The 27,837-nt window shown below is 37.3% G+C and overlaps 3 protein-coding genes across 3 annotated transcripts in view; 2 read left to right on the top strand and 1 right to left on the bottom strand.

Moving 5' to 3' along the window:
- The window catches only part of LOC118410918 (carbohydrate sulfotransferase 10-like), a 17,704-nt gene extending 13,737 nt beyond the window's left edge, over positions 1–3,967 (bottom strand). The window contains exons 1-2 of the mRNA XM_035812829.1: positions 3,909–3,967; positions 1,984–2,134 (exon numbers count right to left, since the gene is read on the bottom strand). Of these exons, the coding sequence (XP_035668722.1) occupies positions 1,984–2,134; positions 3,909–3,923 (166 nt within the window). The 5' untranslated portion in view covers positions 3,924–3,967. The remainder of the gene's footprint in view (positions 1–1,983; positions 2,135–3,908) is intronic.
- LOC118410961 (homeobox-containing protein 1-like) overlaps positions 1–27,837 on the top strand; it is a 1,064,572-nt gene that overhangs the window by 250,642 nt on the left and 786,093 nt on the right. The gene's annotated exons all lie outside the window — the stretch shown is intronic.
- LOC118410764 (arylsulfatase B-like) lies at positions 5,965–27,251 on the top strand. The gene is made up of 10 exons (XM_035812558.1): positions 5,965–6,004; positions 6,693–6,851; positions 7,023–7,145; positions 12,730–12,820; positions 14,220–14,406; positions 19,322–19,512; positions 19,928–20,135; positions 23,250–23,490; positions 23,656–23,813; positions 26,157–27,251. The coding sequence occupies exons 2-10, from the start codon at positions 6,694–6,696 to the stop codon at positions 26,420–26,422; spliced, it is 1,623 nt and encodes a 540-aa protein (XP_035668451.1). The 5' UTR covers positions 5,965–6,004; position 6,693; the 3' UTR covers positions 26,423–27,251.

Below are 27,837 nucleotides of genomic sequence, written 5' to 3'. Positions count from 1 at the left end.
GTCATTATTTGATATTTTGGGCTAAAACGGGGAATTCCCATAATACCTAAATTTCTCACTCAAAGAGTTACTAATAAAGGTTTATTGTCCATATTTATGTGTTGTAAGACTTCTGTTGTCAAAAGCCGATGCAACGACGTCAAAATTACGTCATAGAATGACGTCATCTGTATTTTTGTTATCCACCATCTTGGATTATTAACCTAAAATTTTTCAAGATACATTTTTTTTCAAATATAACGCTAAATCCCTTGAAAATGGATTATAAACGTTCACATGAATGTTTTCTGTAAGAAAATACCAAGTAGTGATGAAATTTGAGTGAAAATAAGCTTGTTATACTTTTCATCATGACATTGTCGGCCATCTTGGATTTTGACCAATTAGGTCATCTCATTAGCATAAATCATGAATATCTAATTATAAATGTTCAACTAAGATGTCTTAGATATTAAAGATATATGAAAAGAAGTTAAGTTAGCAAGAAAATCTTAAAATACCATTATTAAAACAAAATAAGTGATTTTTGTAAAATTTGCCTTTCAGAAACCCGTTGCCGTGGCAACACGAAAAATTATAAACAAATTTAATCTTTTCAAAATTGTTGTCAACATTATTTTAGGAAAACTCACTAAGTTTGGTTGTTCTAGCTCAAACCGTTCGGTAGCTATAGGAGGTCAAATTTGGCGCGGGCACTTTTAGCCCCCCCCACCCCCAGTCTGAATAGGGTTAATTGTTGAGCAAGAAGAAAGCATCAATAAGTAAAATCTCCTTGGTTAGGTTGTTTTTGTTTCCTCCTGTCTGCCATCTGGACGGCTATTTACATCTCGGTTGTAGGAGGCATTGCGTTTACAACAGCAAATTTACCTCTGCGGTTGTCACATGACTTCTAAATAGATCTTCTCTGGTGGTAACGATTCATTGACACATACAGCGGTGTATCGATGATGGCTCCGACATTTACATTTATACGGACAAGTTGTTTAGGACAAATCTCTGTGTCACGGGGTGCGTTGATATTCCAGTTTTCCAAGAGGATTTTTATCTTGGATTGTCCATATTCATTGAATTGTTCTTAATGTTTGTTTATATTGTTGTGTCTACTTTTGCTACACTTGAGCTTGGATTCCTGAGTGTTCAATTGGACCTAAGAAATAAATGTGACTTACACGTCACTGAAAGTTGCCTTTCACACAGAAAGTCTTACTAAGGATTCATGAACGCTCAGATACCTCGGAATAATCTTAGGCGACTAAGTAGAGAGTGATGATTTCTTACGTTGTTCATTAATCAAACTTTATGGCTACATACGGTTCTGTCCCTTTATATACTCAGCATTTTACTACACATGATTTTGCAGTATACAAAGCAATTTTGATGATCAGAAGTGTGATGGCGTGGCGCAATCGGCAGCGTGTTGGGCTCAGGCAATGTGAATGATAATGTATATTAATAGGGTTGCTCTATAGCATCATTGAATACATTACGTTTATTTTTACATGCAAATAAAACATTAAACGTTGTATTTGCATGTTTAAATGTGTTTTCATGTTGCTCTATAGCATCATTGAATACATTAAATTTATTTTTACATGCAAATAAAACATTAAAAGTTGTATTTAAATGTTTAAATGTGAATTGCATAGTAATATATTGTGGGTCGCCGCAGTTTGGCCTTTTGGTGTTTTTTTCTAAGTCTGGGCAGATTAAAACTTTTCCCTCTTCAGCCAACTTGTGCGTTTGTTATTGTGAACTGTCAAATAGTAGTTAATCATGCCACAGAATATTTTAAAAACGGTCAGACATTTCAGGGAGCATCCATTACATTTCGTAAGTAAGTGACACTAAGACTACGTTGTAGAATTTTAGTATACCCTGAGTTTTTTTATGTAAAGGAGGCGAAGACAATAACTGTATTGATATTATATCAATATCAGAGTAAAGACAGAGTAAAGGCATTTTCTAATATCGTCATTGTCCTACCTCCAAGTCCTCGGGCAGTTTGCCTCCCTGGTAAATACATGATACAACCATCTGGTCGAATGCCCCGCATTACGTTGACTACTATAAGCACCGCAGTGACAGCAACAACTGCTCGCAAGGCGATGGAGGCTTTCATGGCCTGTAAAGGTATCTGGAAAAGATGTAGGAAATTAATGTTTGCAACTTATTGTCTGATTTCTTTTCAAGTAACAGACGGTAGAAATCAACGCATTTTTACATTTAAATCGATACAAGCCTTCATAGTTTTTATACCAAGCTTTAGAGACTTTAAAAAAATCTATTTTGATGGGTTGGCGTGGCAGAAATATGAAAAATTCAATGGATATAGATTATCATAATTTATTGAGGTCATTTGCCGTAATTTAAGATGGCTGACCATATGACCAGATCAAAAATAACTAGTTTTTCATTGCTTAGAATTTATAACTAGCTTGGATTTTTTTCATGAAACATTATTTCCATTATCTATTGCGATGAATAAATGCAAAAGAGGGATTCTTGAAAATCAAAAGTGGTCGATTTGATATGGCGGAGCCAAACTGGCACCATAGATGTCCGTGACGTCACTGATGTCGTAATTAGAAACACAAGTTGAGGCAAACGTTATCATTCTGTAATCTGTGCGTGCTGTTATATTATTGTCATATCCCTTCAAGTAAAATTTTATTCATGGATCCATTTAATTCAATCAAATAGTTTGGACATATTTACGTCATTATAAGTCATAATGGTTTCATAATTTTTACTGCTGTTTGATTTAATGTCAACAGCATTCCTCTGAAATTCGGTGTTTATACAATAACTCGTTCGGTTCGGGGTTTACATGACTTAGAACAGGAGGTCATCAAATGCCTCACCCACCCGTCCAGGAATGACTAAAACCTCGGTCTAAATAGGGCTAATATTACTGATAGTCTGAAAAGTACGGAATATATGTAGTAGTAGTAGTAGTAGATATAATGGTTTATTCTCCCTAATTGATTTCACAGCTGTGCATTGCACACAAAGCATACACTTATTTGAACTTTGATTCATCTAATTTACATCATTTAACTTTTAACTGATATTTTCAACAAAACCAATACTATTCACGACATTTTAAAGTGTTTGAAGATAATAAATATTAAATAATTTAGTTCACATTACTTTGACTAAGAGACATATTGCAACATACTTCCATTATGCAATTAGCCACGTGTTACAGACTACGACGTTCACTATTTTATACGTAAAACAACATTTGCTACGGTTAATACAGTCTAATGTAACAGTACATTTAAAAGCTTCATATTTCGTGCTAACACTTGTAACTTGTCGTTTCTTTAATTTTACCAGATATACATGTACCGTAATATTAATTTTTCTTTATATATGCAACACCCCGCAAGGCAGCAAACACGTAACGAATTTAAACCTGTAAATACTCACATATAAAAAAATGTTAGTAGTCTTTTTATCATAATTAGGGGTGGGTACACCGTACCGATACAAAACCGTTTTTTCTTATTGGATCGGTCAGAAAAAAATTCGGTGGATCGAATGTTGGACCGATTAGAAAATGAACAGATTATACCGACACTACGGCGGTAGGCACTTGCATGTTTTAAGGCTCATAAGTCCAAGAAAATAGCAAAAGGAAAATAAAGGAGAGTCATTTTTTTATCAAGTTTCTTCAAACTTGGTCTAAATTAAAATAGGCAGTTAGCGTAGTTAACACAAATATAGCTATTGGGCACTCCACCAAACGGATTCCTTTGTACTAATTGTAGCGGAAATGGACAATAATTTTGAGTATTGCTCATTCACAAACAATCTTCTAGACCTGAACCGTACCTGGACCTGAATTTTTGTACCAATACCCATCCCTTATCATAATGCTTAAGAAAACATTTGCCTTTACTCACCTTAGCTACGAGCATAACTTTAACAGCCGTAGAGGTTGTGGATAGACGAAAAGCCACATTTGCGCACAGCCCATGCCCTTATCTTAAGAACTGCGCAAGTGCAATACTAGGAAAACAGTTTATAAACAACAGCATTTTAAAAAGCTGACCATTGCATAGATGTCGATATCTGGTCAGGTGGCATTAGTGTGATGCAAAATGACGATAATTGGGTAACTCACGACGGCATGAAATCGTATTGAGACCACGACAATGTAAAGTATTTAACACCAATTTCAAACTGTTACAAAATATTCCAATTGTGCGTGTTGCCAGGGCAACCGCTTGTTCATTGAAACTTTTTTTTCGAAAATTATTTACGGTTTAAACTGTTTCTTGCCACACTTGTACTGTCTACATGAACACATTTTAATATAATTTTGTTTTTGTTTATAATGAAATATGTATACATTATAATGATTTAATGATGCCAAAACATGTCAAAATTCATGAACTGTTGTACAAGATTAAGTATAACTAGCGCAATATCCATTTATATTTTTTTATAATATAACTAGGTATTATTTTCTCATGAAAATAAATTGTTACCTGAAAAATTTTATTTCTTAAAATTCAAGATGGCGAAGCGGACCACAGATTGCGGGCCCAGCCGGTATCTTTAAGTCAACAAATATGGTGTCATTTATGCCGACCTTTTGACGTTATTGATTTTCTTTTTGACAACAGAAATCGTAGCAGACGTTATAATTCTGTTATCTACACTTCCCGGTACATTTTAAGGCACCCGGACGCTGACAAGGCGCAACGGTCAACGAATTCCTCAAATGGTTACTATTACATATTGTTGCTATTGCCAACATAAGTCGTATTTAAATTGACTCCTCAGATACTCCAATAAATGGCTTAGACCCTGCAGGAGATCTCTACCCGTCTGGCTGCTAAGAACAATGGATTGATGTTACAGCAGACGACAGTAAGAGATTTGCATATTAACTGACATCAAGATTTCAAAAGGCCTGTCCATAATTTTTTCAAGAAATCATTTTCAGACACAGGAAAAAGACCAAGATAGTTGCTGCAACTAAGCCTGCAAGCATAAAACCCAATGCAGTACAGTTCAGGTGTTCACAGATTGTTTCCTAACAAGAGCTGGGGCATAATGTTGTATCTGGGTCTTCAGTTTCAAATCCTTGTTTGAACTGACTCTCAGCAAAGATAGGCCCCTGTCCGAAGTTTGAACTACTTATATTTTGCAACTTGTAACCGACTTCCTTTGATACCTGCTTGTAGTAATATGGCTTGTGGTTATATTCATGGTTGTATTCCAAAAGAGACTAGTGTAATACTAGGCTCTGTAGGACTGTACAAATTGCATCTGGGTCAAAACACTTCCAGGTAGACCGTGGCCAGCTATGCTTTATAATGTTTGTAAGCTGACTTGTGAAGCTATGCTGAATTGTGTGTAGTCATACTTCAATTCTTTATCTGTTCAAGGCTAATGGCTTTTGTTTTTTAAAACTGTTTTGAAGAGTAACTACGATGCTTCCTAATCAGTATTAGCCTGCCTTCACTGATGTGAACATCACGGTGGTTGGGACCAGTCTGAGGGCTGGTAGCTTACGTAAGCCGAATTTATTGGGTGATTTTATAGTACAACCTTGGTGTTTAAAACTTTTTTGCATATCTTCAATGTTTTTTTTAATTACCCTTTTTGCAAGTTTTCGGAGCAAAGCTTCTGTACTATTTCTTCTGTTCAAAATACTCAAATATATGTTGTGGTCATAAGTTGTTCAGGGGCCATACGGGTATGCTAAATAATCCCACCTCCCGAAATTGTCTCCAAAGTTATGTTCAAATAAGATTTTTTGCAGTTAAAGGCAATAGGTGACGAATAACCATGCATCGGATTAACGCCATCCGATCAGCTTTAGCTATCTTCGCCATGGCTAGCTTTTAAAAAAGCTATTGTTCATAAACTGTTTTTCAAGTATTGCATATGCGCAGGTTTTATAATAAGTGCACGAACTGTGCAAAGGGGTAACATTTTTTTCGAATCTGCGACCGTTACAGCTGTAAAAGTGATGCTCGTAGCCAAGGTAAATGCAAACGTTTTCTTAAGAATTGTGTCAGTCCATTTTTTTCAGATGTGCAAATTTAAAGCTTTTTATTTGTTATACGTGTTTCCTGATTAACCTTTGTGTTGCTAATATAAAGAAGAAATGAATATGGTATATCTGGTAAAATATAATAGTGACTATAGTTACAAAGTTAGGACAGAAATTGTAGCTTGTAAATGTGGTGTTGAACTTGAACATTGAAGTACTTTTACAGTTGCAAAGAATCATATTACTTTGAAAGTGAAATATATACATATTTCAAAATGTGCATATTTTTACGTGAGAATTCTCACTATACGATTACGAAAAGTGCTGAGGGTGAAGAAATACGGTTTTTCTTTAAGCTAGAGGGATAAATTCTATCCACAAACACATTTTTTCCTTTAGACATACTTTGTAGAAGAAACGTTCTCTCGAATTAAGTGTGCTAAATTTCGAATGAAGTACCAACATAAACAAGGGTGTGCACTGTGCAACGTTAGAAAGGGAAGGGCGTGTACCCATTTCACAATTCGTCACTATTTACCTTTAGCCAATACAATGATAAAAATGAAGTATTTAAGTCTGAAAAAAATATAGCTTTGGGAGTAACTAGTACCTTTCTCATCCTAAATTTGACACCGACTTGTTGTTTATTCTTTTTTATGTTCATTGACTTACTTCTTAGAATGGACTTAAGAACCTGTCTAATGGGTAAAGCTTGCTGGGTCTTATTGCTTCGCCGCGTTGGCCCTTTCATTGTTTTCTGCACTGTGCTGTTGGTGATGTGGCAGTCGTCATCTCTTCTCGCTGACTTCGATTCAGCCCGCTTTGTCAAGTCGTCAAGGTATATCTGAGTGATAAACCTCGATTATATTATTCACCAAATTATACTTTGGCAACGATTTTTTTTAGTTTGTCTATTTTCAATTTATATTACACTATAATTACGTGTTATTTATTGTAATCTTGTATCTAAATAACAACTATTATTAAGCCTATCTATCTTTAACACTAGGTCCGATACAGTAGCGAACAAAAGGAAAAGCAAACCACACATCGTATTCATCTTGGCAGACGATTATGGATGGAATGACATTGGATACCATGGCTCATTTATAAAAACACCTAATCTTGACAGGTAAAAGATGAAGGAAGTTGTGGCATTATGTAGACATGGGTTGTAAACGAACAAATCAATTTGGTGCTGCCTAAAAGGCTATACTTTCATTTACATGCTTTTGGTTGACCAATAGAATACAATAATAGCTGAAACGCATTATCTGTTATGTCTTTTTCCTGTTCAAATGGGTATTCACATTTTCTTTTTCTTTTTGATTCATGCAATTCAATTCAATCATGATTTCAAGTTATATGATTAATTTCTCTCATATTTTTAAGGCCTGTCATACCTAAACAAAGAACCAATCCGTGTAAATAGAAGATCGGTATTTAACAGCGGTATCTTAAGTTTGGTTAGGGCAAAGACATTCGTTTTGCATATTGTAAAACATCACAATCATGCAACTTTGCGATATTTGAGGTGTATCAATTTCGAGACAGATGGATACCAACATATGATGATTCTTAGTACCGGTATTTCTGGTAATTTGTTATATGCTGGGTATGTTATGCCCATTTTTGGTGTATTTCTTGTACTTCTGGAAGTGTAGCTGGTGCAGTTTTCTGCAACAGCTTAACCATATCCAGACCGGGCTTTTTTGGGATACCTGGGACGGGGGGGGGGCTCTTTTGACCCCCCTTCGTAATTTCAAAATGGCTTAAGTTACGATCACAAAATTTGGAGGGGTTGATGTACTAGTAAATTTGTATATATTCTGTAAGTTTGGTATCGTAATGATGTAATATGACGTAATTATGACGTCATAATGTCAAATTTTAGGCTAAAATCGTCTACATCTGAAATTTCCGGTATTGAAGAAAACGATGACTATGAAGGTTATCGTATTGGTGTCTAAGTGTGCCAAAACTTTTGTTGCCAATGGCGACCACACTTACGCCAAGATGACGTCAGAAAATGACGTCATTTGTCCGCCATCTTGGATCGACAAGCTTTAATTTTCTAAAATACGATTTTTTCCACATATAACCCCAAAACCCAATGGAATTAAACTAAAAAGGTTCAAATGATTGTGTTTGGTAAGAAAATAAAAGATTTTGACGGAATCTGAGTAAAAATAACATGTATTTATCGTTAAAAATGGCATTGTCCGCCATCTTGGATTTTGACCCATGACGTCATCAAATTAGCATTAATTATGAATAATTAATTAGAAATGTAACTTAAAATTACACAGAGTCTTAATGATATAGATAAACAAGTTTGGTTTAGCAATAAAACTATGAAATCCCATAATTCAAACTGAAATTAGTAAATTTGGTAAAATATGCCTGTCAGAAAACCGTTGCTATGGCAACACGAAAAATCACAAACTAAATTTTTTTCGTAGAATTGTAGGTAACAAGATTTTAAGAAAAGTCACCAAGTTTCATAGTCCTAGCACACGTCATTCGGCAGTTATTAGACGTTAAAGTTGGCGCGGGCACTTTTAGGCCCCCCCCCCCTCGGTCTGGATAGGGTTGAAGAGTTATAATAAACAAAAAAATAGATATGTATGTATGTATCCATGTAAGTGCATGGGCCAGAAGTAGCCCCTTGCGTAGGGTAACACCGCACCGTACGAGGTTATATACCCTTTTTTTATTAAAAACAACAACAACAAAGAGGTTATATATCTGAATTATTTGAATACAGGATGGTGATTCACCACGTCTCCAATCCGGGTGATGTTCCAACACATTACAAACCATATGGCTAATACGAGACAGAGGTTAGCAAAGCCTCAATCAATCCGGGTGATTTGAAGTGAATCACCAACTCCAGTCAGACAAAACGATTTCCTCCATGGCACACCGCACCGTCCCACGTGTGGTGGTTCCTTTACCGTGCCTGGGGTATTGCTGTCCCCAGACTCGGGACCTTTATTTAACGTCCTATGCGAGGGCTGGCCCTACGAGAAGCTACATACATAATTTCTCCTGAATTTTTAAAGTGAGGCTAATGGCACAAGATCGGTGTGGCACAATGTGGCACGGCCGGATTCCAAATCGGGACTTAAACACGCTATCGCTGCGCCGCTCGATCTCACTGAAAAAATAAGTGGGTTAATAATAAGGCAAGTCATAGGTCCCTTACAAGTACACGAAATAATACACATATAGCTCACTAAGAAACACCATTGTCTAGCTATAAGATTTAACCCCCAATAGTACACCTTCCGGATTGATAAATCTGTCCACTTGGGGTCCGCAAATCAATTTTTATTAAATTTCTAGAAATGACTACTGTGAAACTACCTCAATTCTTTTGCTAAAATAACATTCTAAATCTACATTAGTAAACAAAAAAAAAACATTTATGCCTTCTGCTCTTTTTTTATTTAGTTAAGAAAGGAAGAAAAAAAAAAAATAATTTTCAACCCTATTCATACCGGGCTTTTTGGGGGGTGGTGGTGATGTTTTTTGAGGCCCTCCACTTCTAGAAGAAGAACCACTTCTAGAACTTCTAAGTCCTGTAACTCTTAAAGAAAGTGTCGTATGGCCACCAAATCTTTGGGGAATGATGTAGACATGATATTTGACAGATGTAAGACGTTTTACGCTATGATACGTAATTTGACGTATCAATGGCTTCATCAATTGGATTAAATTGGCTGGACCCACGATAATAGGGATTCTGAGAAAACTTCAGAAAAGATATGCTACAAATATGTAACAGCAATTACAGATAACAGAACGATAATGTTCGTTACGATCACTTTTGGTGCCAATAGCAACATCGATCACGTCCAAGTGATGTTATAAAATGACGTCATGCACATCTAAGATACCAGTTGGGCTCCGCCATATTGCATTCACCACCTTGAATTTTCAATAATACTTTTTTGCAACAAATAATCACAAAAGGCAATATAATTAGACTAAATACATTCATTTAAATGGTTTTTGATAAAAAATACCGGGTATTTACAAATACTACGAGATAATAAGCGATTTTTTTAAATCTGGCCATACGGTCCGCAATCTTGGAATTTGGACTGATGACGTAATAAAATTAGCATTATTTTTTCATATGTTATTGTGAAAGATATTTTGAATAACATTAGATTTTATTTATGTAAGAAAATAGCAGTATTATAGCAAACAAACGTGACAATTACATTGTTAGAACAGAAATATGCAATGTTTGCCTAAAATGCCTGCCAACAAACGGTTGCCAAGAAGAGATGAAAAATTTGTCTTCGTGAAAGTGTTAACTCACTAAATTTGGTGGCTCAAGCGCAAGCCGTTCTGGCGTTATGCGATATCAAAGTTGGCGCAGGCCTCAACCCCCCCCCCCCTGTCTGTATAGGGTTAATCATCATCATCGTCGCGGGCTACTTGCCAGGACCATGACAACTCTCTCCTTCCAAACGTCTCTGTCCTTCATAGCGTTCTCTAAGTCTCTAAGTATAGGGTTAAATATTTTTTTTTTATATTTTAAATTTTGTAGTGGCTTTGTTTGTTTGGAATGTACATGCATTATTAAAGTAAAAAAATAATTAATACAATTTAAAAACATTTTTCATCGATTTTCATATCAGTACAAGTCAGCTGTAAATATGCAAAAATTGGCCAATATGCCACCCTGGGGTTCGCGTGGACCCCAGCGCTATTTGCAGTTAAAGTATCTAAATCTTCCGAGTATAACTGCTTGAATTTCCGTTTTATTTACTTTTAACCCACAAGCACCCGACCTTTTATTTGCGACTAAAATGACCGAGTTGGGTCCAAACGGACCCCGAAATGTTATGTTCATAAAACCTCAGTTCCAATCCTTATCGGTAATTACTGCACATACATTGCTTCGTAAATGTAAGAGGAATATTTTGAGATGTTAAGGTGTTGCTATCCCAGCTCATCATCTTTATTTATGCATAAATCTAAAAATACCACGTTTTGCAGTAGCCCTATAAGGACCCGGGAAGGGAACTTTGATGCCTACAGCAATTTTTATGTAGCAAAAAATATTGTTAGCAAATTTGTTTTGTAAATAAAGTAATATTACTATTTTGGGGTTGCCATGGCAACAGAATTAAGACATATTTTTGCGAAAAAATTGTCAATTTTAATTTCAACAATCTTTTCTTGGTAAAGTACACTTTTTTCTTTCAACAAAAATGAATTTAATGTAATTTTCTTCATTCAAAATGTATGATTTATGCTCATTGGATGACGTCATTAGTCAAAATCTAAGATGGCGGCACTTGATAGCTAAAAGACGTCATAATGTCGTCACAATGACCAATTTTTTTGTGAGGATTTAGTTTTACATGTTTATTAATCTCTGAAAGTTGTTAAAAACTGCATATTTTGGACCCCAGACGGACTTAACACAGAGCTACAATATTTAGGAGAAGGTACAGCAGATATTGACCGACAAAGTCCCTGAAGGAATTTTTTTCAGATTAAAAATTGTTTAAATGTCACTGCAAAATTTACGTCTCGGGTACAAACGGACCCCAATCGGGTGTTTGAGCGTTAAACTTATCGATGAATGCATGAAAGAAAAATATTGATGATCAACATGGTAACTATGGCTTGAATATATTATCTCGGTCCAGAATTGAATTCAAATAATTTATCCGTTGCAAGAATGGATCATTTCAGTAGACATAACATTAAACTTTAAATCACCAGTGAATAATTGTATCAAAAAAACCCGCTTCCGTACAAAAATGGAATGTCTCAGTGACACCCTCAATTCAAGTAGAGCAGGTCATGATCTTTGCTCAGAAAATGACTTTATCACCCTAGTCTAAACATGAATTAAATACTGGACTCTTCCAGGGCACTCCATTTGAAGTAGTAAAATAGACCTGGACCTACCTTAAAACAGCTCCACTCAAAATGTTGGCTTATGTATAAATCAACCATATTTAAAATTAAATTTGAAAAAAACCCGCAGTGTGTCCATTTCTATGGGAAGCCACCTGGGGTCCACGTGGACCCCCAAGGAAAATCAGTCATATAATCTTTAGAAATGGTTAAAACACCGTTTCTTGTCCTGAGTCGAGGGAAAACTTTGTGAGTGACAATTACCTTTAATTTAACCAAAAAAAATTCAAAATTCAAGAATATATATATATATGTGTTCAGTGATATATATATATATATATATATATATATATATATATATATATATATATCACTGAACACATAGTGCTGGGAACCGCGCGGACCCGTGTGTACAGTTAAGGGTTAAAGACTATCGAAGCAGACGATTGCTGGGCCATGTTAGCACTTATAGATATAGGTGACAATTACCAAAAGCTACATTTAATAATAAAAAAAATGTAAGAACATTTTGTAAAAGGTAACGAAATGTTTTGAAAATTGTTCCATATAAAGAAAAGTTGTTACATTCACTTCAACGTCATTCCTTACATGTGTAAATAAATTTAAACATTTTCATATCAGTTTCATTATTAGTTATTTAAGAACAAATAATATTAAGTCCGTTCGAAGGAACTTGTCTAATTGCATATTTGATTATAAAAACTTCTTAAAGATTCATTAGTAATTTAAACATGGTAAAGAAAATTTCAAGAGCTAAGAAAATGTATTTTGACCTATAGAGAATAAATTACTGTCCTCTGTAATAGGCTGGCATCAGAGGGAGTGAAGTTAGAGAACTACTATGTCCAGCCTATATGTAGCCCATCAAGGGAGCAGCTTATGACGGGTAGATATCAGGTAGGCTGATTCCTCTTGTTTTTATAGGTCATCTATAAGAGTCGTCAATAGTTGGATATAACATTACAGACGATAAATACATTGACGTTGTTAATGTATATGTTCTTTAAAATAGAATGTGTGCATTTGTTCTTATGCTTCTCTCATAAGTTTTTCCTATATATCATTTCAACCCTGGATGCACTTATTTTTTTACTCCAAAGTTGTATGTCTACATCCATTTGTTCTTTTTTACTGTCAGTTTATGGGTAAGTGATGCCTGCTTTGCGAATAACTAACATTACCGACATTACAGAGGAATTTATTTGCATTATTACGATACCCGACTCAATACAGGCGTCTTAATGAAAGAAATATCTCAAGCCATGTAAATGATAATGTCACCTCAAGACAATCCTATGGGTTACATGCACAAATAACCATTTTGAAATCAATCATTAAATCATTACTGACCGTCAGGTAATGACCTTTAAGCGAAGAAAATTCGAATACAATGCCCCCAAGATCAGTTACAGTAGCGACCTGACATGATCGGGCAGAGGGCCTGGATAGCTGGTCTCCTCTGCCGAACAATCATAATTTTTACTCTTTTGGCTTCTATTTGAATTCTTCGTGTCTTCTCAGGCGACAGCCAAATTCAAGGGAGTGAAGTGAAGGCTATAATAATCTTCAATTTCTGGTGTTGCTATGGCAACTGTTTGTTCATCCGTATTTTTTTTTACATTTTTTCTTTTGTTCTAGTTTTTTGTTCTCACAATGTGTTGTTCACGTTTGTTTGCTAATGATATTCTCTTCCATAAATGAAAGCTATGTTATCTAGAATATATTTTTTATATTCATAAAGTATGCATAAAAATGTGCGTTAAACAACTAGACTATCATTATTATGAATGTTTCAAATGTATTTGCATCGTCTTTTGTGATTTGTTATTGCAGAATTTTTTTGTATTTTGGAAAAAAAAAATGAAGGTGGTGAAAGTAAGATGGTGAAGGCTAACTGGTATTTCAGATATGCATGACGTCCCTTAGTGTCATTGATATTGCTATTGGATACACAGGTCTTACAAAAGAATAATTCTGTAATCTGCACTTTCTGTTATATTTTTGTAGCATAACAAAAAAATTATTGCAATACCCACTTTTATTGTTTCCATTAATACAACAAAAATAATTATGTCATTAAAGTTTTAGATATTATGTATATATCATTCTCTTAAAATCTAATCGTCTTGCAGTACGTCATGTAAGAGTTAAAAGAGTTTGAAAGGGCCGTCATCAAAATTCCTTCCTTCCACGATTGGCCAAAAATGTCATGTCTATCGATAAGGCTGAATAAGATCTTAGACCATCTTTTTGATGATTACGTCATATTAAAACAGTAATAATTTCTTATTTTCAGATTCACTACGGACTGCAGCATAGCGTGATTACACATGACCGCCCTCATGGTCTCCCATTGGATGAAGTGACTCTGCCTCAAAAGCTCAAAGAAATTGGGTACTCCACACACCTGGTCGGCAAATGGCATCTTGGCTTCTTTAGACAAGAATATTTACCATTGAGACGAGGCTTTGATACTTTTTACGGTATGTAGTTTAGTTGACATGAATAACAGAAAACAACTAGTATAGATCAATACTCACGACCACAAATATCATAATCGATCATATGCGGCAAGGCCTTAGGAAAAAGGACTGTAGCTTGTAATGGGCTTAAATATTACTAAGAAAGGGAAATATAAAATAATGTTAAACTTTATCTGTTAAAAGTATTTTTGCGACAAAATAAATCGTTAGGATCTGTTTTGTTTTTGGCACTAAAAACTAACACAATTTAGACGGGGGTCGTTAGAGGCACGCGACTATTTTCATGTCGTATAACCTTGAACGGCTCAAGCTAGAGCCACCAAATATTGTCAGTTTTCCTAAAATATTGTTGGCAACGATTTCACAAAATTTGAAACATTACATTGTTATCTTGTTGTCATGCCAACGGTTTGGCAAAATCGCTAATTTCGACTCGAACAATGCACTTTTTAAGGTTGAGTTACTATACCACTGCTATTTCCTTACATAAATGAAATATTAGGTTGTCAAGAATATCTTACATTTTCAAATATGCTTAAATATTAATAATTTGATGACATCATCAGCCGGCTAGCCAACATCCAAAATGAAGGACCATTGGCATAAAACAATCAAGAAATAATAGCTTATTATCCTGAGAATATGTTACTACTTGGTCCTTTTGTCATAAAATAACGTTACAATGAATGCATTTAGGTGTTTTTTTTGTCCATTGCGTTTTGAAATTAATTCAATGGGATGAAAATTCAAGGTGATGGATACAATATTGCGGAGTGTTTGAGACACAATTTATATAACGTTTTAGTTTTATATATTCATTTAAATAAAATAAATCAAATGATCACATATTTGATATTAACAAGGACTGTTGACAGGGGAACGACCTGACAATATCATCCCAAATCGACTTCATCCTCACTAGAGTTTCCTGGAGGAACACGGTCCAAGACGGTCAGGTCATACTCAATGTAGGACTGGACACTAACCACCGGCCAGTGGTAATGTTGACAGAAAAGAAGGAACCCAAACCACATAGAAGAAAGGTGATACTGAAGGAATAGATAAACTGGTATAAGTTCAGAAAACACACTGGCATCCAGGAGGAGACTGGAAGAATGGTGACAGAGAGCCTAGAACATATTGATGCCAGCAACATGACAGCAACGGAAGCTTGGTACACTTTTTGAGACACCCTAATCAATACCGTCCAAAAGACTTGCGGGACTTGGAAACCCAGGAAGGGACAGAGAAAGGCCACTGTATGCTGGAACGAAGAGGTAAAGGAAGCGGTCAAGGAGAAGAAAAGACAGTACAAAGTTTGGTCAAGATCACAGAAACATGAGGACTATGCCAAGTACAGAATCGCCAGAAGGAACAGCAAGAGGGAAGTAAATGTCGCAAAGAACACAACCCGCAGCGACTATGGTATGAAGCTTACCGACCTGTGTAAGCAGTCACCGCGGGAGCCTCAGGGCTATGCGACTGAGAGAGGAACCCTTCAGTCCCACCATGGTGATACATGACAAAGACGGCAGTCCACTCTACGATGATGATAAAATCAGGCAAATGTGGGAAGACTACTTCAGAGAACTATTGAAAACAGTTGATGAGACTAGCACCTCTGCAAAGTTCAGCCCCAGATAACTGGATCACCTAGAACTCAGCATCCTTGACTAAGAGGTTAGGAGAGCCGTTATGTCCAGCCCGTAGAGCAAGGCTGCAGGGGTTGATGGAATCATCACTGAGGCCATCACTGCTTGCCGAGAGACGGACATCACATGGCTGACCACGATTATTCAGAAGACATGGGATGAACAACGGGTTCTGGAAGACTGGCAGAGGGCAGTCGTAATACCTATCTGGAAAAGGGAGTAAGAAGGACTGTAGTATAAACAAAGGCATATCCCTACTTAGCCACACAGGCAAGATCTACGCCAAGATACTGGAACAGTGTAACAAGGCAATTGTACAACCACAGTTAACTGAGGCCTTATTCGGATTCAGAAAGGGAAGAGGATTCACCGACGCAATCTTTGCCCTCCGACAGCTTTGCGAGAAAGCGTGTGATTATCAAACACATCTCCACCTAGTCTTCGTTGACCAAGAAAAAGCATTCGACATGGTTAAAAAAACATGCTATGGGAGGTACTGAAGCTCTATGGTGTGAAAGGACAGCTACTTGACAACATCAGGGCAATCTACCATAACAGTCAAAGTGCTGTGAGGACTACACGTGGTCGCACCAAGAGGTTCAACGTGACATCCGAAGTCAGAAAAGGCAAAAAAGGCTGCGTCCTCTCACCATTGCTGTTCATCGTCTACATGGACAAGATCACAAAAGGCAAAGAGGCAATCCCGGTCCCTCTATCCCAGAACGAAGTACTCTTCGCAGACGACCAGGACATCATAAACAGCAGTGAGGAAGGACTACAACAACCCCAAAGAATCTGAAAATCACCACCAATGGACAAAAGCTTAAGCAAACATCTGAGTTCGAGTACCTCGGAAGCACCCTCTCTGAAGATGGGAAGCTGGACAGGGAAATTGAAACAAGAATTCTCAGACATCCAAACATACCCATGACACCGAAACCTGCCTGATCAACATCATCTTCATACCCACCCTGACCTACCAGTAGCAGATGTGGACTCAGGTCAAAGCACAACAGAGGAAAGCTGTAACTTGTGAGATGAGGTGCCTAAGAAGAACAGCAGGGAAGACCAGAAGGGATAAGATCAGGAATGAGGTGGTAAGGGGAATGGTTGGTGCCACCAACATCAACCACTACATCGCCCGACAATAGATAAAGTGGTTCGGGCACCTCGCCACGATCAACCGGCCCTGAGAGCCTACAACACCAGAGTGTCAGGACGGCGGACTAGAGGTCGACCACGACGCCGGTGGATCGATGGAGTGAAAGACACCTTGAATAACCATGGGCTGACACTCCAACAGGCCACACGTCTAGCAATGGACCGCCTTCTCCTCCTCCCCCGCGACACCCCCGACGGTATAAGCGGACGGATATAGATAGATAGATAGTTGACAGGGGAACATTTGTCAAGTCTTAAAACCCTAGTCCTGCGGCGCGCTACAATTGTGTTGTTGCACAAGCATGTTCTATTTGCGGCTCAACACTATTGTAGTTTGGGGGGTATGTCCAGGATACGTACGTAACACTCGCGCGCGGTAGTGGCGGGAACGCAACTAAGTATCGGGTGTTAGGGGTCAGGGGTCAGGGGTCAACGAACTGTTACGCAACCGGAAGTACGTCATCCCAGAAGCCCTTGCGAGGTTAATTAATATTCATGAGCGTCATGTCGTCTGCTGCAGGCAGAAGTGTTTTGTTTTTTGCTATTTTTAGCTGTTTTTGGCCGAAAAATTCAGTATTTAACGTAAAAATGCCGCGATTTATAGTATTGGAGATTCACACCGAACTCTTCATGGAAGGATTCTGATCCCATTTTACCGTATTTGGGCAGAGATTACAAGGAAAGCAGCGAAGTTATGTGACGACGACATGTGAGGAAGTTTAGACGTGCTAACATGAGGTATGGGGCCCCAAAACAAAAGCAAATCGTTGGACGGATGGAGTAGACTGTGGCTGGCATGGCTGTGGTCGGGCGAGTGGCCGTGTACAAGACCGGGGAGGCCAGGAACCGGGTCGGGGATGCAGTCGGGGCCGAGGGGAGGGGGGCAGTTGTGCGAGGCCGGACGCTGAGCCCGCAGGAGCCCCTGAACGAGTGTGAGTGATGACGTGGGCCTCCCAAGAAGTGGGAATCTATTTTCTTACCTCGTTTGTATCGTTGCCTTGTCATCGGAACTCCTCAGGAACTTTGTAATTTTGCCACAAGTTATCTTACTGGTATGGTAGAGCTTAGTATGAGAGATTGTGGACAAAATCTTCCTTTGATTGCTTTTTATTACTTAATGATCAATAAAATAGGTGGAAACAACTTAACATAGACTCTCAAGCAAAATAGTGACTGTTGGCTTTAATTTGATGTACAGCAAGCTTATATTCCACTTGCCAGACATTGCCAGCACCAAGTTTATTCAATGCTACAAGAATAGTGATTATACTCCATTCAGCACCAAGGACAATGTTCAATCATTAACTTACCTGTAGCAATACCTGTTTATTTTCTTACCTCCCATATATCGTTGTCATGTCCCCAGGACTCCTCAATAACTTTGTACTGATGTCAAAAGTTTTTTTTACTGGTGCTGTAGAGATGATTGTGACATATTGTGGATTAATCTATTATTTATTGCTTTTTATGACTTTATGATAAATATATTAGGTGCAGATAACTTAACTTAGACTCTCAAGCAAAGTAGAGACAGCAAGCTTGAATTTATGGTACAACAAGCTTTTATTTCACTTGCCAGACAATGTGAGAATGAAGTTTATTCAACACTGAAGGGATAGTAGTTAGATTGAAAAGCCAGTTCAGCATTAAGGACAATGTCCAAGCATTAACTCACCTGTAGCAATACCTGCATGTTTTTTTTTTCTCACATGGGCAAGAAAATGTTGTCAGAAGTCTTAAGATAGATTGTAGTCAAGAAATTGACACTGGAAATGTATGATATGAAAGTAGAATACAAAAGTTTAATGAAAAAGTGTGTTTTATTGTTTTATTGCCACTGTAAACCCCTATGACTGATAGAATTGTAAATGTAGGCAACATTTCTTGAAAATACACATTGTTAGCTTTACAATGATATATACCTTTATGGGGTTACTGTAAAGTAAAGTGACTAAAAATGAGCAATATCAAACTAGTACCCTTTGTTTTAAAGGGGTCTGGGAACCCCAGCAGTGGGGGCGAGTTTTGGTATAGAAAGCCAGCAGGACAAGGGTTAATCAACGAGGAAATACTAGTAACTATCATGTTTTCCTATTTATTAGGTTTCCTAACAGGTGGTGAAGACTACTGGTCCCATAGAAGGCCGAACGTTTATTCAACGGATGCTTCAGAGTACCATGGGTTGGACCTAAGAGACCAAGATGAACCAGTTCTGGATCAGAATGGAACATATTCAACTCACTTATTCCAAAGGAAGGCAATCGACATTATTGCTCACCATGACCGAAATAAGGTTTTGTTTTAATTATGCTTTACCGATATAAAGTAATGAAAATCTATAGTTAGGCGGATTTCGGCGACTTCGCAGCTCCAGAAAACCTTTAGAGCGTTTGTAGAGGTTATGAAGCTGACGTCTACATTCAAATATCTTAAGCACGGTGAAGTTCAACATTAGCTTAAACATGTCACAAGAAGAGAAATGCTATAATCTACCATGAAGAAAAATTGCCACTTACGCATTATTCTGCAAAAAAAGTTCCTCATTTGCTTGTTTGGTCTAGTTTAACGTTGCGCTGGTGAATAACATGTGTTTAGTAATATTATTGATGGACAAAAAGACAGACACGCAAACATAAAAACACACAAACAAATGCACAAAGATACACACTCAGGCGCTTTTGAAATTATTAATGTCCTCTTCCCAACAGCCGATGTTTCTATACCTATCATTTCAAGCGGTACATGCACCTCTTCAAGCACCAGAGGGATATATTGAAAAATACAAGTCCGTACAAAACATTCTAATTCGAAAATACGCCGCCATGGTAACGGCGATGGACGAGGCGGTCGGAAACGTCACAGACGCCTTAAAAGGTAGCGGACTATGGGACAACACCGTGCTGATATTTTCTACTGGTGAGTAATGGGAATAGAAATAGGACCGAGTCCAAGACACGGGAGATGTCTATGTTCACTTGCAATAAATAGAAACTTCAAACTCACGACTTGCAGAAAATGAAAACCTCAAACTCACCACGCCATTTTGTGACAAAAGTAAAATTAATTTTGATCCCTTATTCTTACTAATTGTAACCAGATGAACATGTTGTACATGTTTTGTTTGTTATTGTATTCATTGTAACGATTTGTTGCCCCGTAATCACTCAATACTGTCTTCTAGCGAAGACATATATTACATTTATAGACGATGCATGTTTTAAAAAATACTAGTAACTGATACGCCCTCGTTTTTAAGACGTATTATTGGTCAAATATTAAGCTATTTATTGGTCAATTAATAAGCTATTTATTCCCTTCGTGAAACGAAGGGTTTGTAGTCACTGTTGTTTTAATGTCAGGGGGTCGTTTGTTAGCCTGATAACTAGGGAACGCGTGGATGGATAGTTTTGATATGTGGTATGTGGGTAGGATTAGACATGACAAAGGAATGGCAGGAATTGCGTTACGGCAGGGCGCTCTAGCGGCGTGTTATGGTACTGCAGCGGAACTTCCGGGTTTTTTTTTTGACTTGTTTGTGTGATGATTTTTAAGTGGTAGGTAGCAGTGTAAAAGCATAGTAAGGTGTGTAAGCTTTGGCCACCTATGGGTTTCGCAGGGGCGGTGAAAGTAATTCTTGTTTTAGGTTTTGAGAAGGAATAATTCAAGAAGGGGTTGATGGATGTTAACGACTGCAGGTATGCAAATAGCTTACGAAATGATGTACATAATTGTATGCTTGTTATGCAAATTAGGAGGTAATTTGCGTAATACAAAAGGTATGTGTAGAAACCTTCTACACTCTGTGTCTTTTGAAATCTACAAAACTCGAAGACAGATTGATCTGATATTTGGTATGTGGGTAGCTCTTGAAAAGGAGAAGAAACGTACGAGGCGTTTTTTTGCCTAGTGGCTTCTGACTGTTTTGCAAGGGATGTTTGTACTTGAAAAATAGTGTGTACTGTGCTAAGTGTGGCGATTGCGCAATAGTTGTTTATATTTAGGAGTTACGTCATTCAGCGTGGGCTGCAGCTGTGCATGGGCCCCGTCCCCACAGGAAGTGACCCCAAAGGTCATAGTTGCGCAATAGAGGACAGCACGACTTATATATACCAGACGATTACAAGACAATGGTACTATAGGGACAGTACATTATACATGATGGTGTGTAAATGTTTCCTATAAGATTTGATAATCTGTAGATTAAGGGCAATGAATAAGGGCAATGATGATATTGTTTAGGGGGCCTATATTATACGTTTTAAAAGGGTTGTACATGTAACAGTTACTACCGGTACAATATATTGTTGAACAAAGCAGGATTTGTTTTTCACTGTAACTTGTAGTCATTGATGGGATTGTTTATAGGGATTGTACATTAGACATGTAGGATGCACAATCTAGTGGACTGCATTGTGAAACAAAGAATGCTACATCATCATTGTTGCAAGCAACAAGTTGGCAATAATGATCTGTAAAGGGGGCTGTACAAAGAAAAACTATGATATATAATATCACTTTGTAGAAACGTCCATTCATTGTATAAAGTTGTCAATATTGACAATATTGATCCGTCAATACTTCCCTTGTTATTATCATCTAAAGGGATGATTCGATTGCGTACGCGCGGAAAAATTGCTGTCAATTCCGGTAATTTTTACCAATCGGACATACTAGTACACATCTCAGTTAGGCTAATATTTCTCTCTTTGTTAGTTAGAGTCCGTTCCAAGTCATCGTGCGGATGTTTGTTGCCATTGTTTAGTTTTGTAATTATATGTCTAGAATCGACATTTGATACTTCAGAAATATTTTTAACATTATTTCAATTTTATAAATATTTCCCCGGTCCTGTAAAACTTTGGAAATGTTAATGGTGTGGAATTAGATACTTCTAATGGTTTCTAAATAATGATAACAGCATTCTACCATTATTTACCATTTTCTAATATTTTTTGTAACATTTTGTAAATGGGTCAGTGGGCTGGGAAGATAGCAATTCACACATCCTTGCAAAGTATGGTTGGGTGTCAATGCAACAATGGCCCACCACAAAGGATCCACCAGTGCCCAGCAGTGAAATCTAAAGATATACAGAGGCAACAACAGAGCTTACGTTTATGGGGGCAATGAACTGATTATACAATTTTGCAAAGTTTACAAATATTTGTATGTGTGAAGGAATCACACAGAGGTTTCGCAATTATTCTAAAAAAATATTTTGTACAGTTACTTTCAAAATGTTTCCAAACTATTCAAATGAATTCAAATAGATGAATATTTTCTTAGTCAATTTTCAAAGAATCAATTATTGTGGCTTAGATATTCTTTTATTCAACATAATTCAGACTTTATTACAAATATCACCTAAAACCCTCATGGTGACTTGGAATTGACTAATGTGTCTTAGCTTTGAGTATCTGCTATTATGAAATGAAGTAGGCGTATAATTTGGGTACCTACTGGCTGGCAAAATACACCTAGTTATTATTATTGATATAAACTGTCCTCATTATTTATTCAAATTAGCCCCTGATTTGCATGATAGAAATTGATTATGTAAGGCATCTCCAAAGCTATCTCACTCACTCGCTCGCTCGCTCACGGCCAATGACAAAAGCTATCTGCATTCCAAATACCATGACAATCTGTCAACGCAAACTATTCCACTTCAAAGAGATGATGCAGCTACATAGGCGCGAAAAAAAAGTTGTAGAATTCCGAGAATTTTTGCAAATCGAACGTATTATTTTCTGTAAGGCTAGCCCCTGAGATGTCTATAAAAAACACCCTCCAACCACCACACCCTCGCCCATTTCACGAAGGTTGAGTTCTACGAACGCTTGTTTATCTTGCGATGTGGAAATGTACGGGTTAGACGTCAAAACAAATTGCTGAACATTTCTTTTTAATTGACAGAGCATACATCTTGGCCTTCTTTATCGTATTTATTATATGGAATCATGAATCAAAGCACAACATGAGTACCTCGTTTTTTCATTAAGTAGTTGACCATGCCACCCCCCCTCCCAGATAATGGTGCAAGAAGAAGTGCCGGCAGTAATTGGCCATTACGAGGCTGGAAGAATACTTTGTGGGAGGGAGGAATCCGCGGTGTCTGTTTCGTCACCAGCAATCTTCTGGAGAGGAAAGGAACAAAGAGTGACGCTCTTATTCACATCTCTGATTGGTTCCCAACACTTATTCACCTTGCACAAGGATCTACTCACGACTCAAAGCCTTTAGATGGGTTTGATGTTTGGAACTCAATAAGGTTAAAATGTTCACTGTATGTAAACATGTGTACATATTGTCGTTTGAATTGTATCAATTATATCCAGACTGGGCTTTTTTGGCATTTCCTTGGACTTAGGGGTATACTTCCTGTAATTTTCATATCATTATGGCGTTCATTGTGTTTAAATTGATAATTTTTTAGCACGGGGGCAAAATCCACGAGAGAGGAGATCCTTCTTAATATTGACCCTCTGAAGTGCAAGATTGGATTTACCTGCGCTTCCGGCGGTGGCAACTTTAACACGTTGACGTATGCCGCCATTCGATCAAGAGACTGGAAGTTATTGACAGGGTTTCAAGGTTTGTGGTAAAGACCATACTTTGTGTACTGAAATGAATGAGAAACCAGAGCGTTTAAAGACCAACCCCGTACTATAAAACCACCCAATAAATTCGGCTAACGTAAACTACTAGAGCTCAGTCTTCTGTTGACTGTGGTGGTGTTCACATCGGGGAAGGCTGGCTGAGACCGCTGACCAACACAAGTTTATTTTTAATTCAATTTTGAAATTAGGATACTACATAAGGTATTGAATAATGGTTATACATAAAGCTTTACCTAACCCAGAATATAAAGTAATGAAAATGTTGGCCTGTCTTACCCTGGTGCTGTGAGATATAACTGACAGTTACATGTACAGTCTACATAGCCCCTGTTGGTACACTTACAAATAGACACCACATAATTAGCCATGTTTCTAGAGACATAAATGTCAGAGCTAAGTCAGTTATAAGGATGATTTTCAAGTTGCAATCATGTGTTGTAGATACAAAAGACGCTTTGATACAAAGTTGGCAGAGCAGAGTTGAAAGTTTCAATTTGAACACAAGGTTAGTTTCCCAAAATTTGAAAATTGCTGTTATTAGGACCTCGATTATGTATCCTTTTTTAACAACTATCTGGATCATTCTGCAGGGTTTGATTGTGTTTCCTTGAAAACCAGTACAGAAAAATATTTGAATTCTAGGCCAGTATTTCATGCTAATGTGTCCTTGCCTTTGTTTCCAGCATTTAGACAGTCTGGGATTTTTATTACTTTATGCATTTATAGGGGTCAATTCAGCCCTCTAGCTGCTGGGATGGTCACAGTAGGGAGTATTTCCTTAGTTTTTACCCAGGGTTCCTCTTTAACACTATGTAGACCGGGTTTTTGGTGATTCCAGGGCGAAGGAACAAATATTTCCCCCAACCCTAGTAAATTCAGACGGTTTGGGTAACGCTGAAAAAGTTTGCACGGGTAATGTAACCTTATTATCGTATCATTTATTATAAGCATTAACGATACATTTAATCATAAATGTAGAAAAAATTCTGAAGATGTTGATGATATTTGGAAAAAAATGAAATCTCATTACTTAAACCGGAAGTAATAAATTTGGTGAAAGATGTCATTCAGACACATTATCGAGATAATAAACATAAAGTACTATTGGTATATAATAATCTTAACCGGCCTATAATTGCAAATCTTAATCCTGCTCAGTGTGTGTGTGTGTGTGTGTGTGTGTGTGTGTGTGTGTGTGTGTGTGTGTGCGTGAGGGTTTTTTTAAGTCCTGGGCTAACTTTGATATCGCATAACGTGTGAAGAAGCTTGCTCTTAAGGCTCTAAATTGTGATTGAAATAAATTTCCTAGAACTTAGTTGCCAACGAATTAACAAAGTTTGAAAGTACTATAAAAGTTTGATTACCCAGAGAATAATTCTTGCATAAAGAGACTGAAATTCAAATTTTACGTGCCTATGCGAAGACGGGAGAGAAATAGGCGAATTGATAACATGGTCCACAATTATAATACGAGGCCGAAAGATGCCGTTCTAATTTAATAAGATTACTTAAAATGACATATATGTGATTTCAGGATTGGTTGAAACGTTTTGGCATTTGCGATAGGTATTCATCAATAATTACAGCAAGCGAGCTTATTTGAGAGACCATTCCTCTTTACCTGCGGCCAAATTGACCAACCAGGCCATCGCTTACGCTAAATGTGGCTTGCCTATCGGCTGCCCGCTATTAAATCAATTAGGCACACATTTATACTGTTCTGCAAACGTCTGGGGGTAAATTTGATTCCATGGTGAAATGCTTGAACGTTGAAAAAACTGTAAAACATCTGCTACATTGACTTATAAATCATTGTGAAGTGATTTTTGAAAAAAAAAAGGTCTTTGACTAAATATTCTATACACCACCATACCAATCTTTTGGGTCATTTGCACATAATACCTGGGCATGGGAATCCAAATTAAGCAGTTTTGGAACGAAAACTTTATTAAATGCATCAAATAAAATAAAAACTTGTTAGGGTATTCGCCCAAGCTACCATTGTGCAGGTATTTAGGTCGTTCGGCCAAGGATCGATGGGGATTTTTCCGTTATATATATATACACATACATAACATTATATGTTTATTTTTTGCCACATTACTGCTTCAGTGACGTCACGCTATTTAGATCCAAGTGACTCCTTGTATCATAGGCTATGAAAATAACTTGACGTTACAAAAGCAATGAATTAGCAATAATGTACAACTAACAACAGTTGTCGATTAGGCGAAAAAATGTAAGTACTATTTTTGGGTTTGAAAAATGTATTTGAACTTTATTTAACAGTGCTAAAATAATATTTTTTCTCTTGCAGACCAGGGTGGCTGGAAGCACAGAAAAACATCGGGAAATCACTTTGAAAAACCAACGGACTCCCCGAACAAACACCTTTGGCTTTTCAATATCCGAAACGACCCGCAAGAGAGAACAGATCTGTCAGAAAAGTACCCGGATGTCGTACAAGACCTTCTGATGAAGTTGAAGACTTACAATAGGACAGCCGTTCCTCCATTCTGGCCTCCACGTGACCCGAGGGCAAATCCTGTTTTACATGGAGATGTTTTTGGACCTTGGCTATAAGAGACATCAAAACTAGCTATTGCCTTATTCATCCAGAAATAATCTTGTGATTTTAATATAGGACTATTCTGTATAGAGGATGTTTTGCTTCAAGATTAAGTTGATCTTAAAGACCGATGTTGTACTATAAAATCACCTAATAATTTCGGCTTACGTAAACTATCGGGGCCAGTTTGCAACAGGCTCTCATACAATATTCAAACTACATGTGGATATCAGGAAATGTAAACCGAGCAGGCGTAACTGTGACATTGTACCTTGCGGGAGTTGCACCTCATCACAATTACAAGCAGCTGTATTTCACTTTTTGGCTATGCCTTGTCTAATAGAATAGTATTCGTCCGTTTGTCAAGTATTTCCAGAATTATACAGGTAAGTCTGATTCCCTGGAAAATTTGTTTGGAAGTAGCTTTCATGTGATTTGTTCATTCGCTGCTACGTGTCTAAGAGATACATGTACCGTTTCTGCCAGTTTGCATCCTTCAGCGCAGGAAACACTGTCATATTCTATATCTGTTTATGGCAAATAACAGTGATGTGTTGACTTTACAGATTTTAATACCACTTATGTTTCTAATAAGAATGTACTGAGAATGTGAATGGTTTATAGAAACTAGGCACACAAAAAAAGTTGCGTGATGCTTTTTCCAATGATATCAAACTCATTATCGTTGTTCACTTACGGAATACGCACTAGGCCTGCTTACGTGAGTGGGTTACCAAAACAAAAAGCCAAAATTTTGCCCCTTTAACCATGTTATGGCCGGTGGTGACAATGGTTCAATCAATCATTAGGTTAGGTTTCACGTTAGGTTTGGTATACAGAACATTCAAGTTTATATTTAACACACCTGGGTAGAGAATTTGATGATTGTTATTTCATAGAACGAGCCCCAGTTCTGCTGACGTACGGGGGGGGGGGGGGGCGGTCGGTGTGCACAAAATATACCCTACTAGCACTCCATTCGGATCATTTTCTTTCCGTTTGTAAATGAAGGCAATTTGAATAAATAGGTAATTGTAGTCAAAGCCAATGTAATTATTTATTCAAGCAAAAAATTGAAATTTCACATATTTGTATAAGTAGGCGACCCCTTTGCTCCTCAGCCTTCTTCAATAAAAAAGTACTTTTTGTAAACGACATAATTGATGCTGAGAATAATTTTTTGTCTTTTGACAACTTTGTAGTCAAATTTGGAGATGTCTGTACAGCTTATCAGTATCATCAACTTTTGTCAGCTATTCCTTCTCAATGGAAACATTTTCTAAGACAAGGCTCCTCAGAGCTACGTGTTCGCATCCCTGCCTGTAGAGATGTAACCTGGCTACATAGTAAAAATATTAATAAATGCTTATATGCTTTCTACATGAATGAAGCCAGATTATGTGAAACTTCAGACAGGATACAGTGCACA

This window comes from Branchiostoma floridae, chromosome 1 (genome assembly GCF_000003815.2).
Source record: "Branchiostoma floridae strain S238N-H82 chromosome 1, Bfl_VNyyK, whole genome shotgun sequence".
NCBI lineage: Eukaryota > Metazoa > Chordata > Leptocardii > Amphioxiformes > Branchiostomatidae > Branchiostoma > Branchiostoma floridae.
This window is presented reverse-complemented; position numbering and strand designations above follow the sequence as displayed.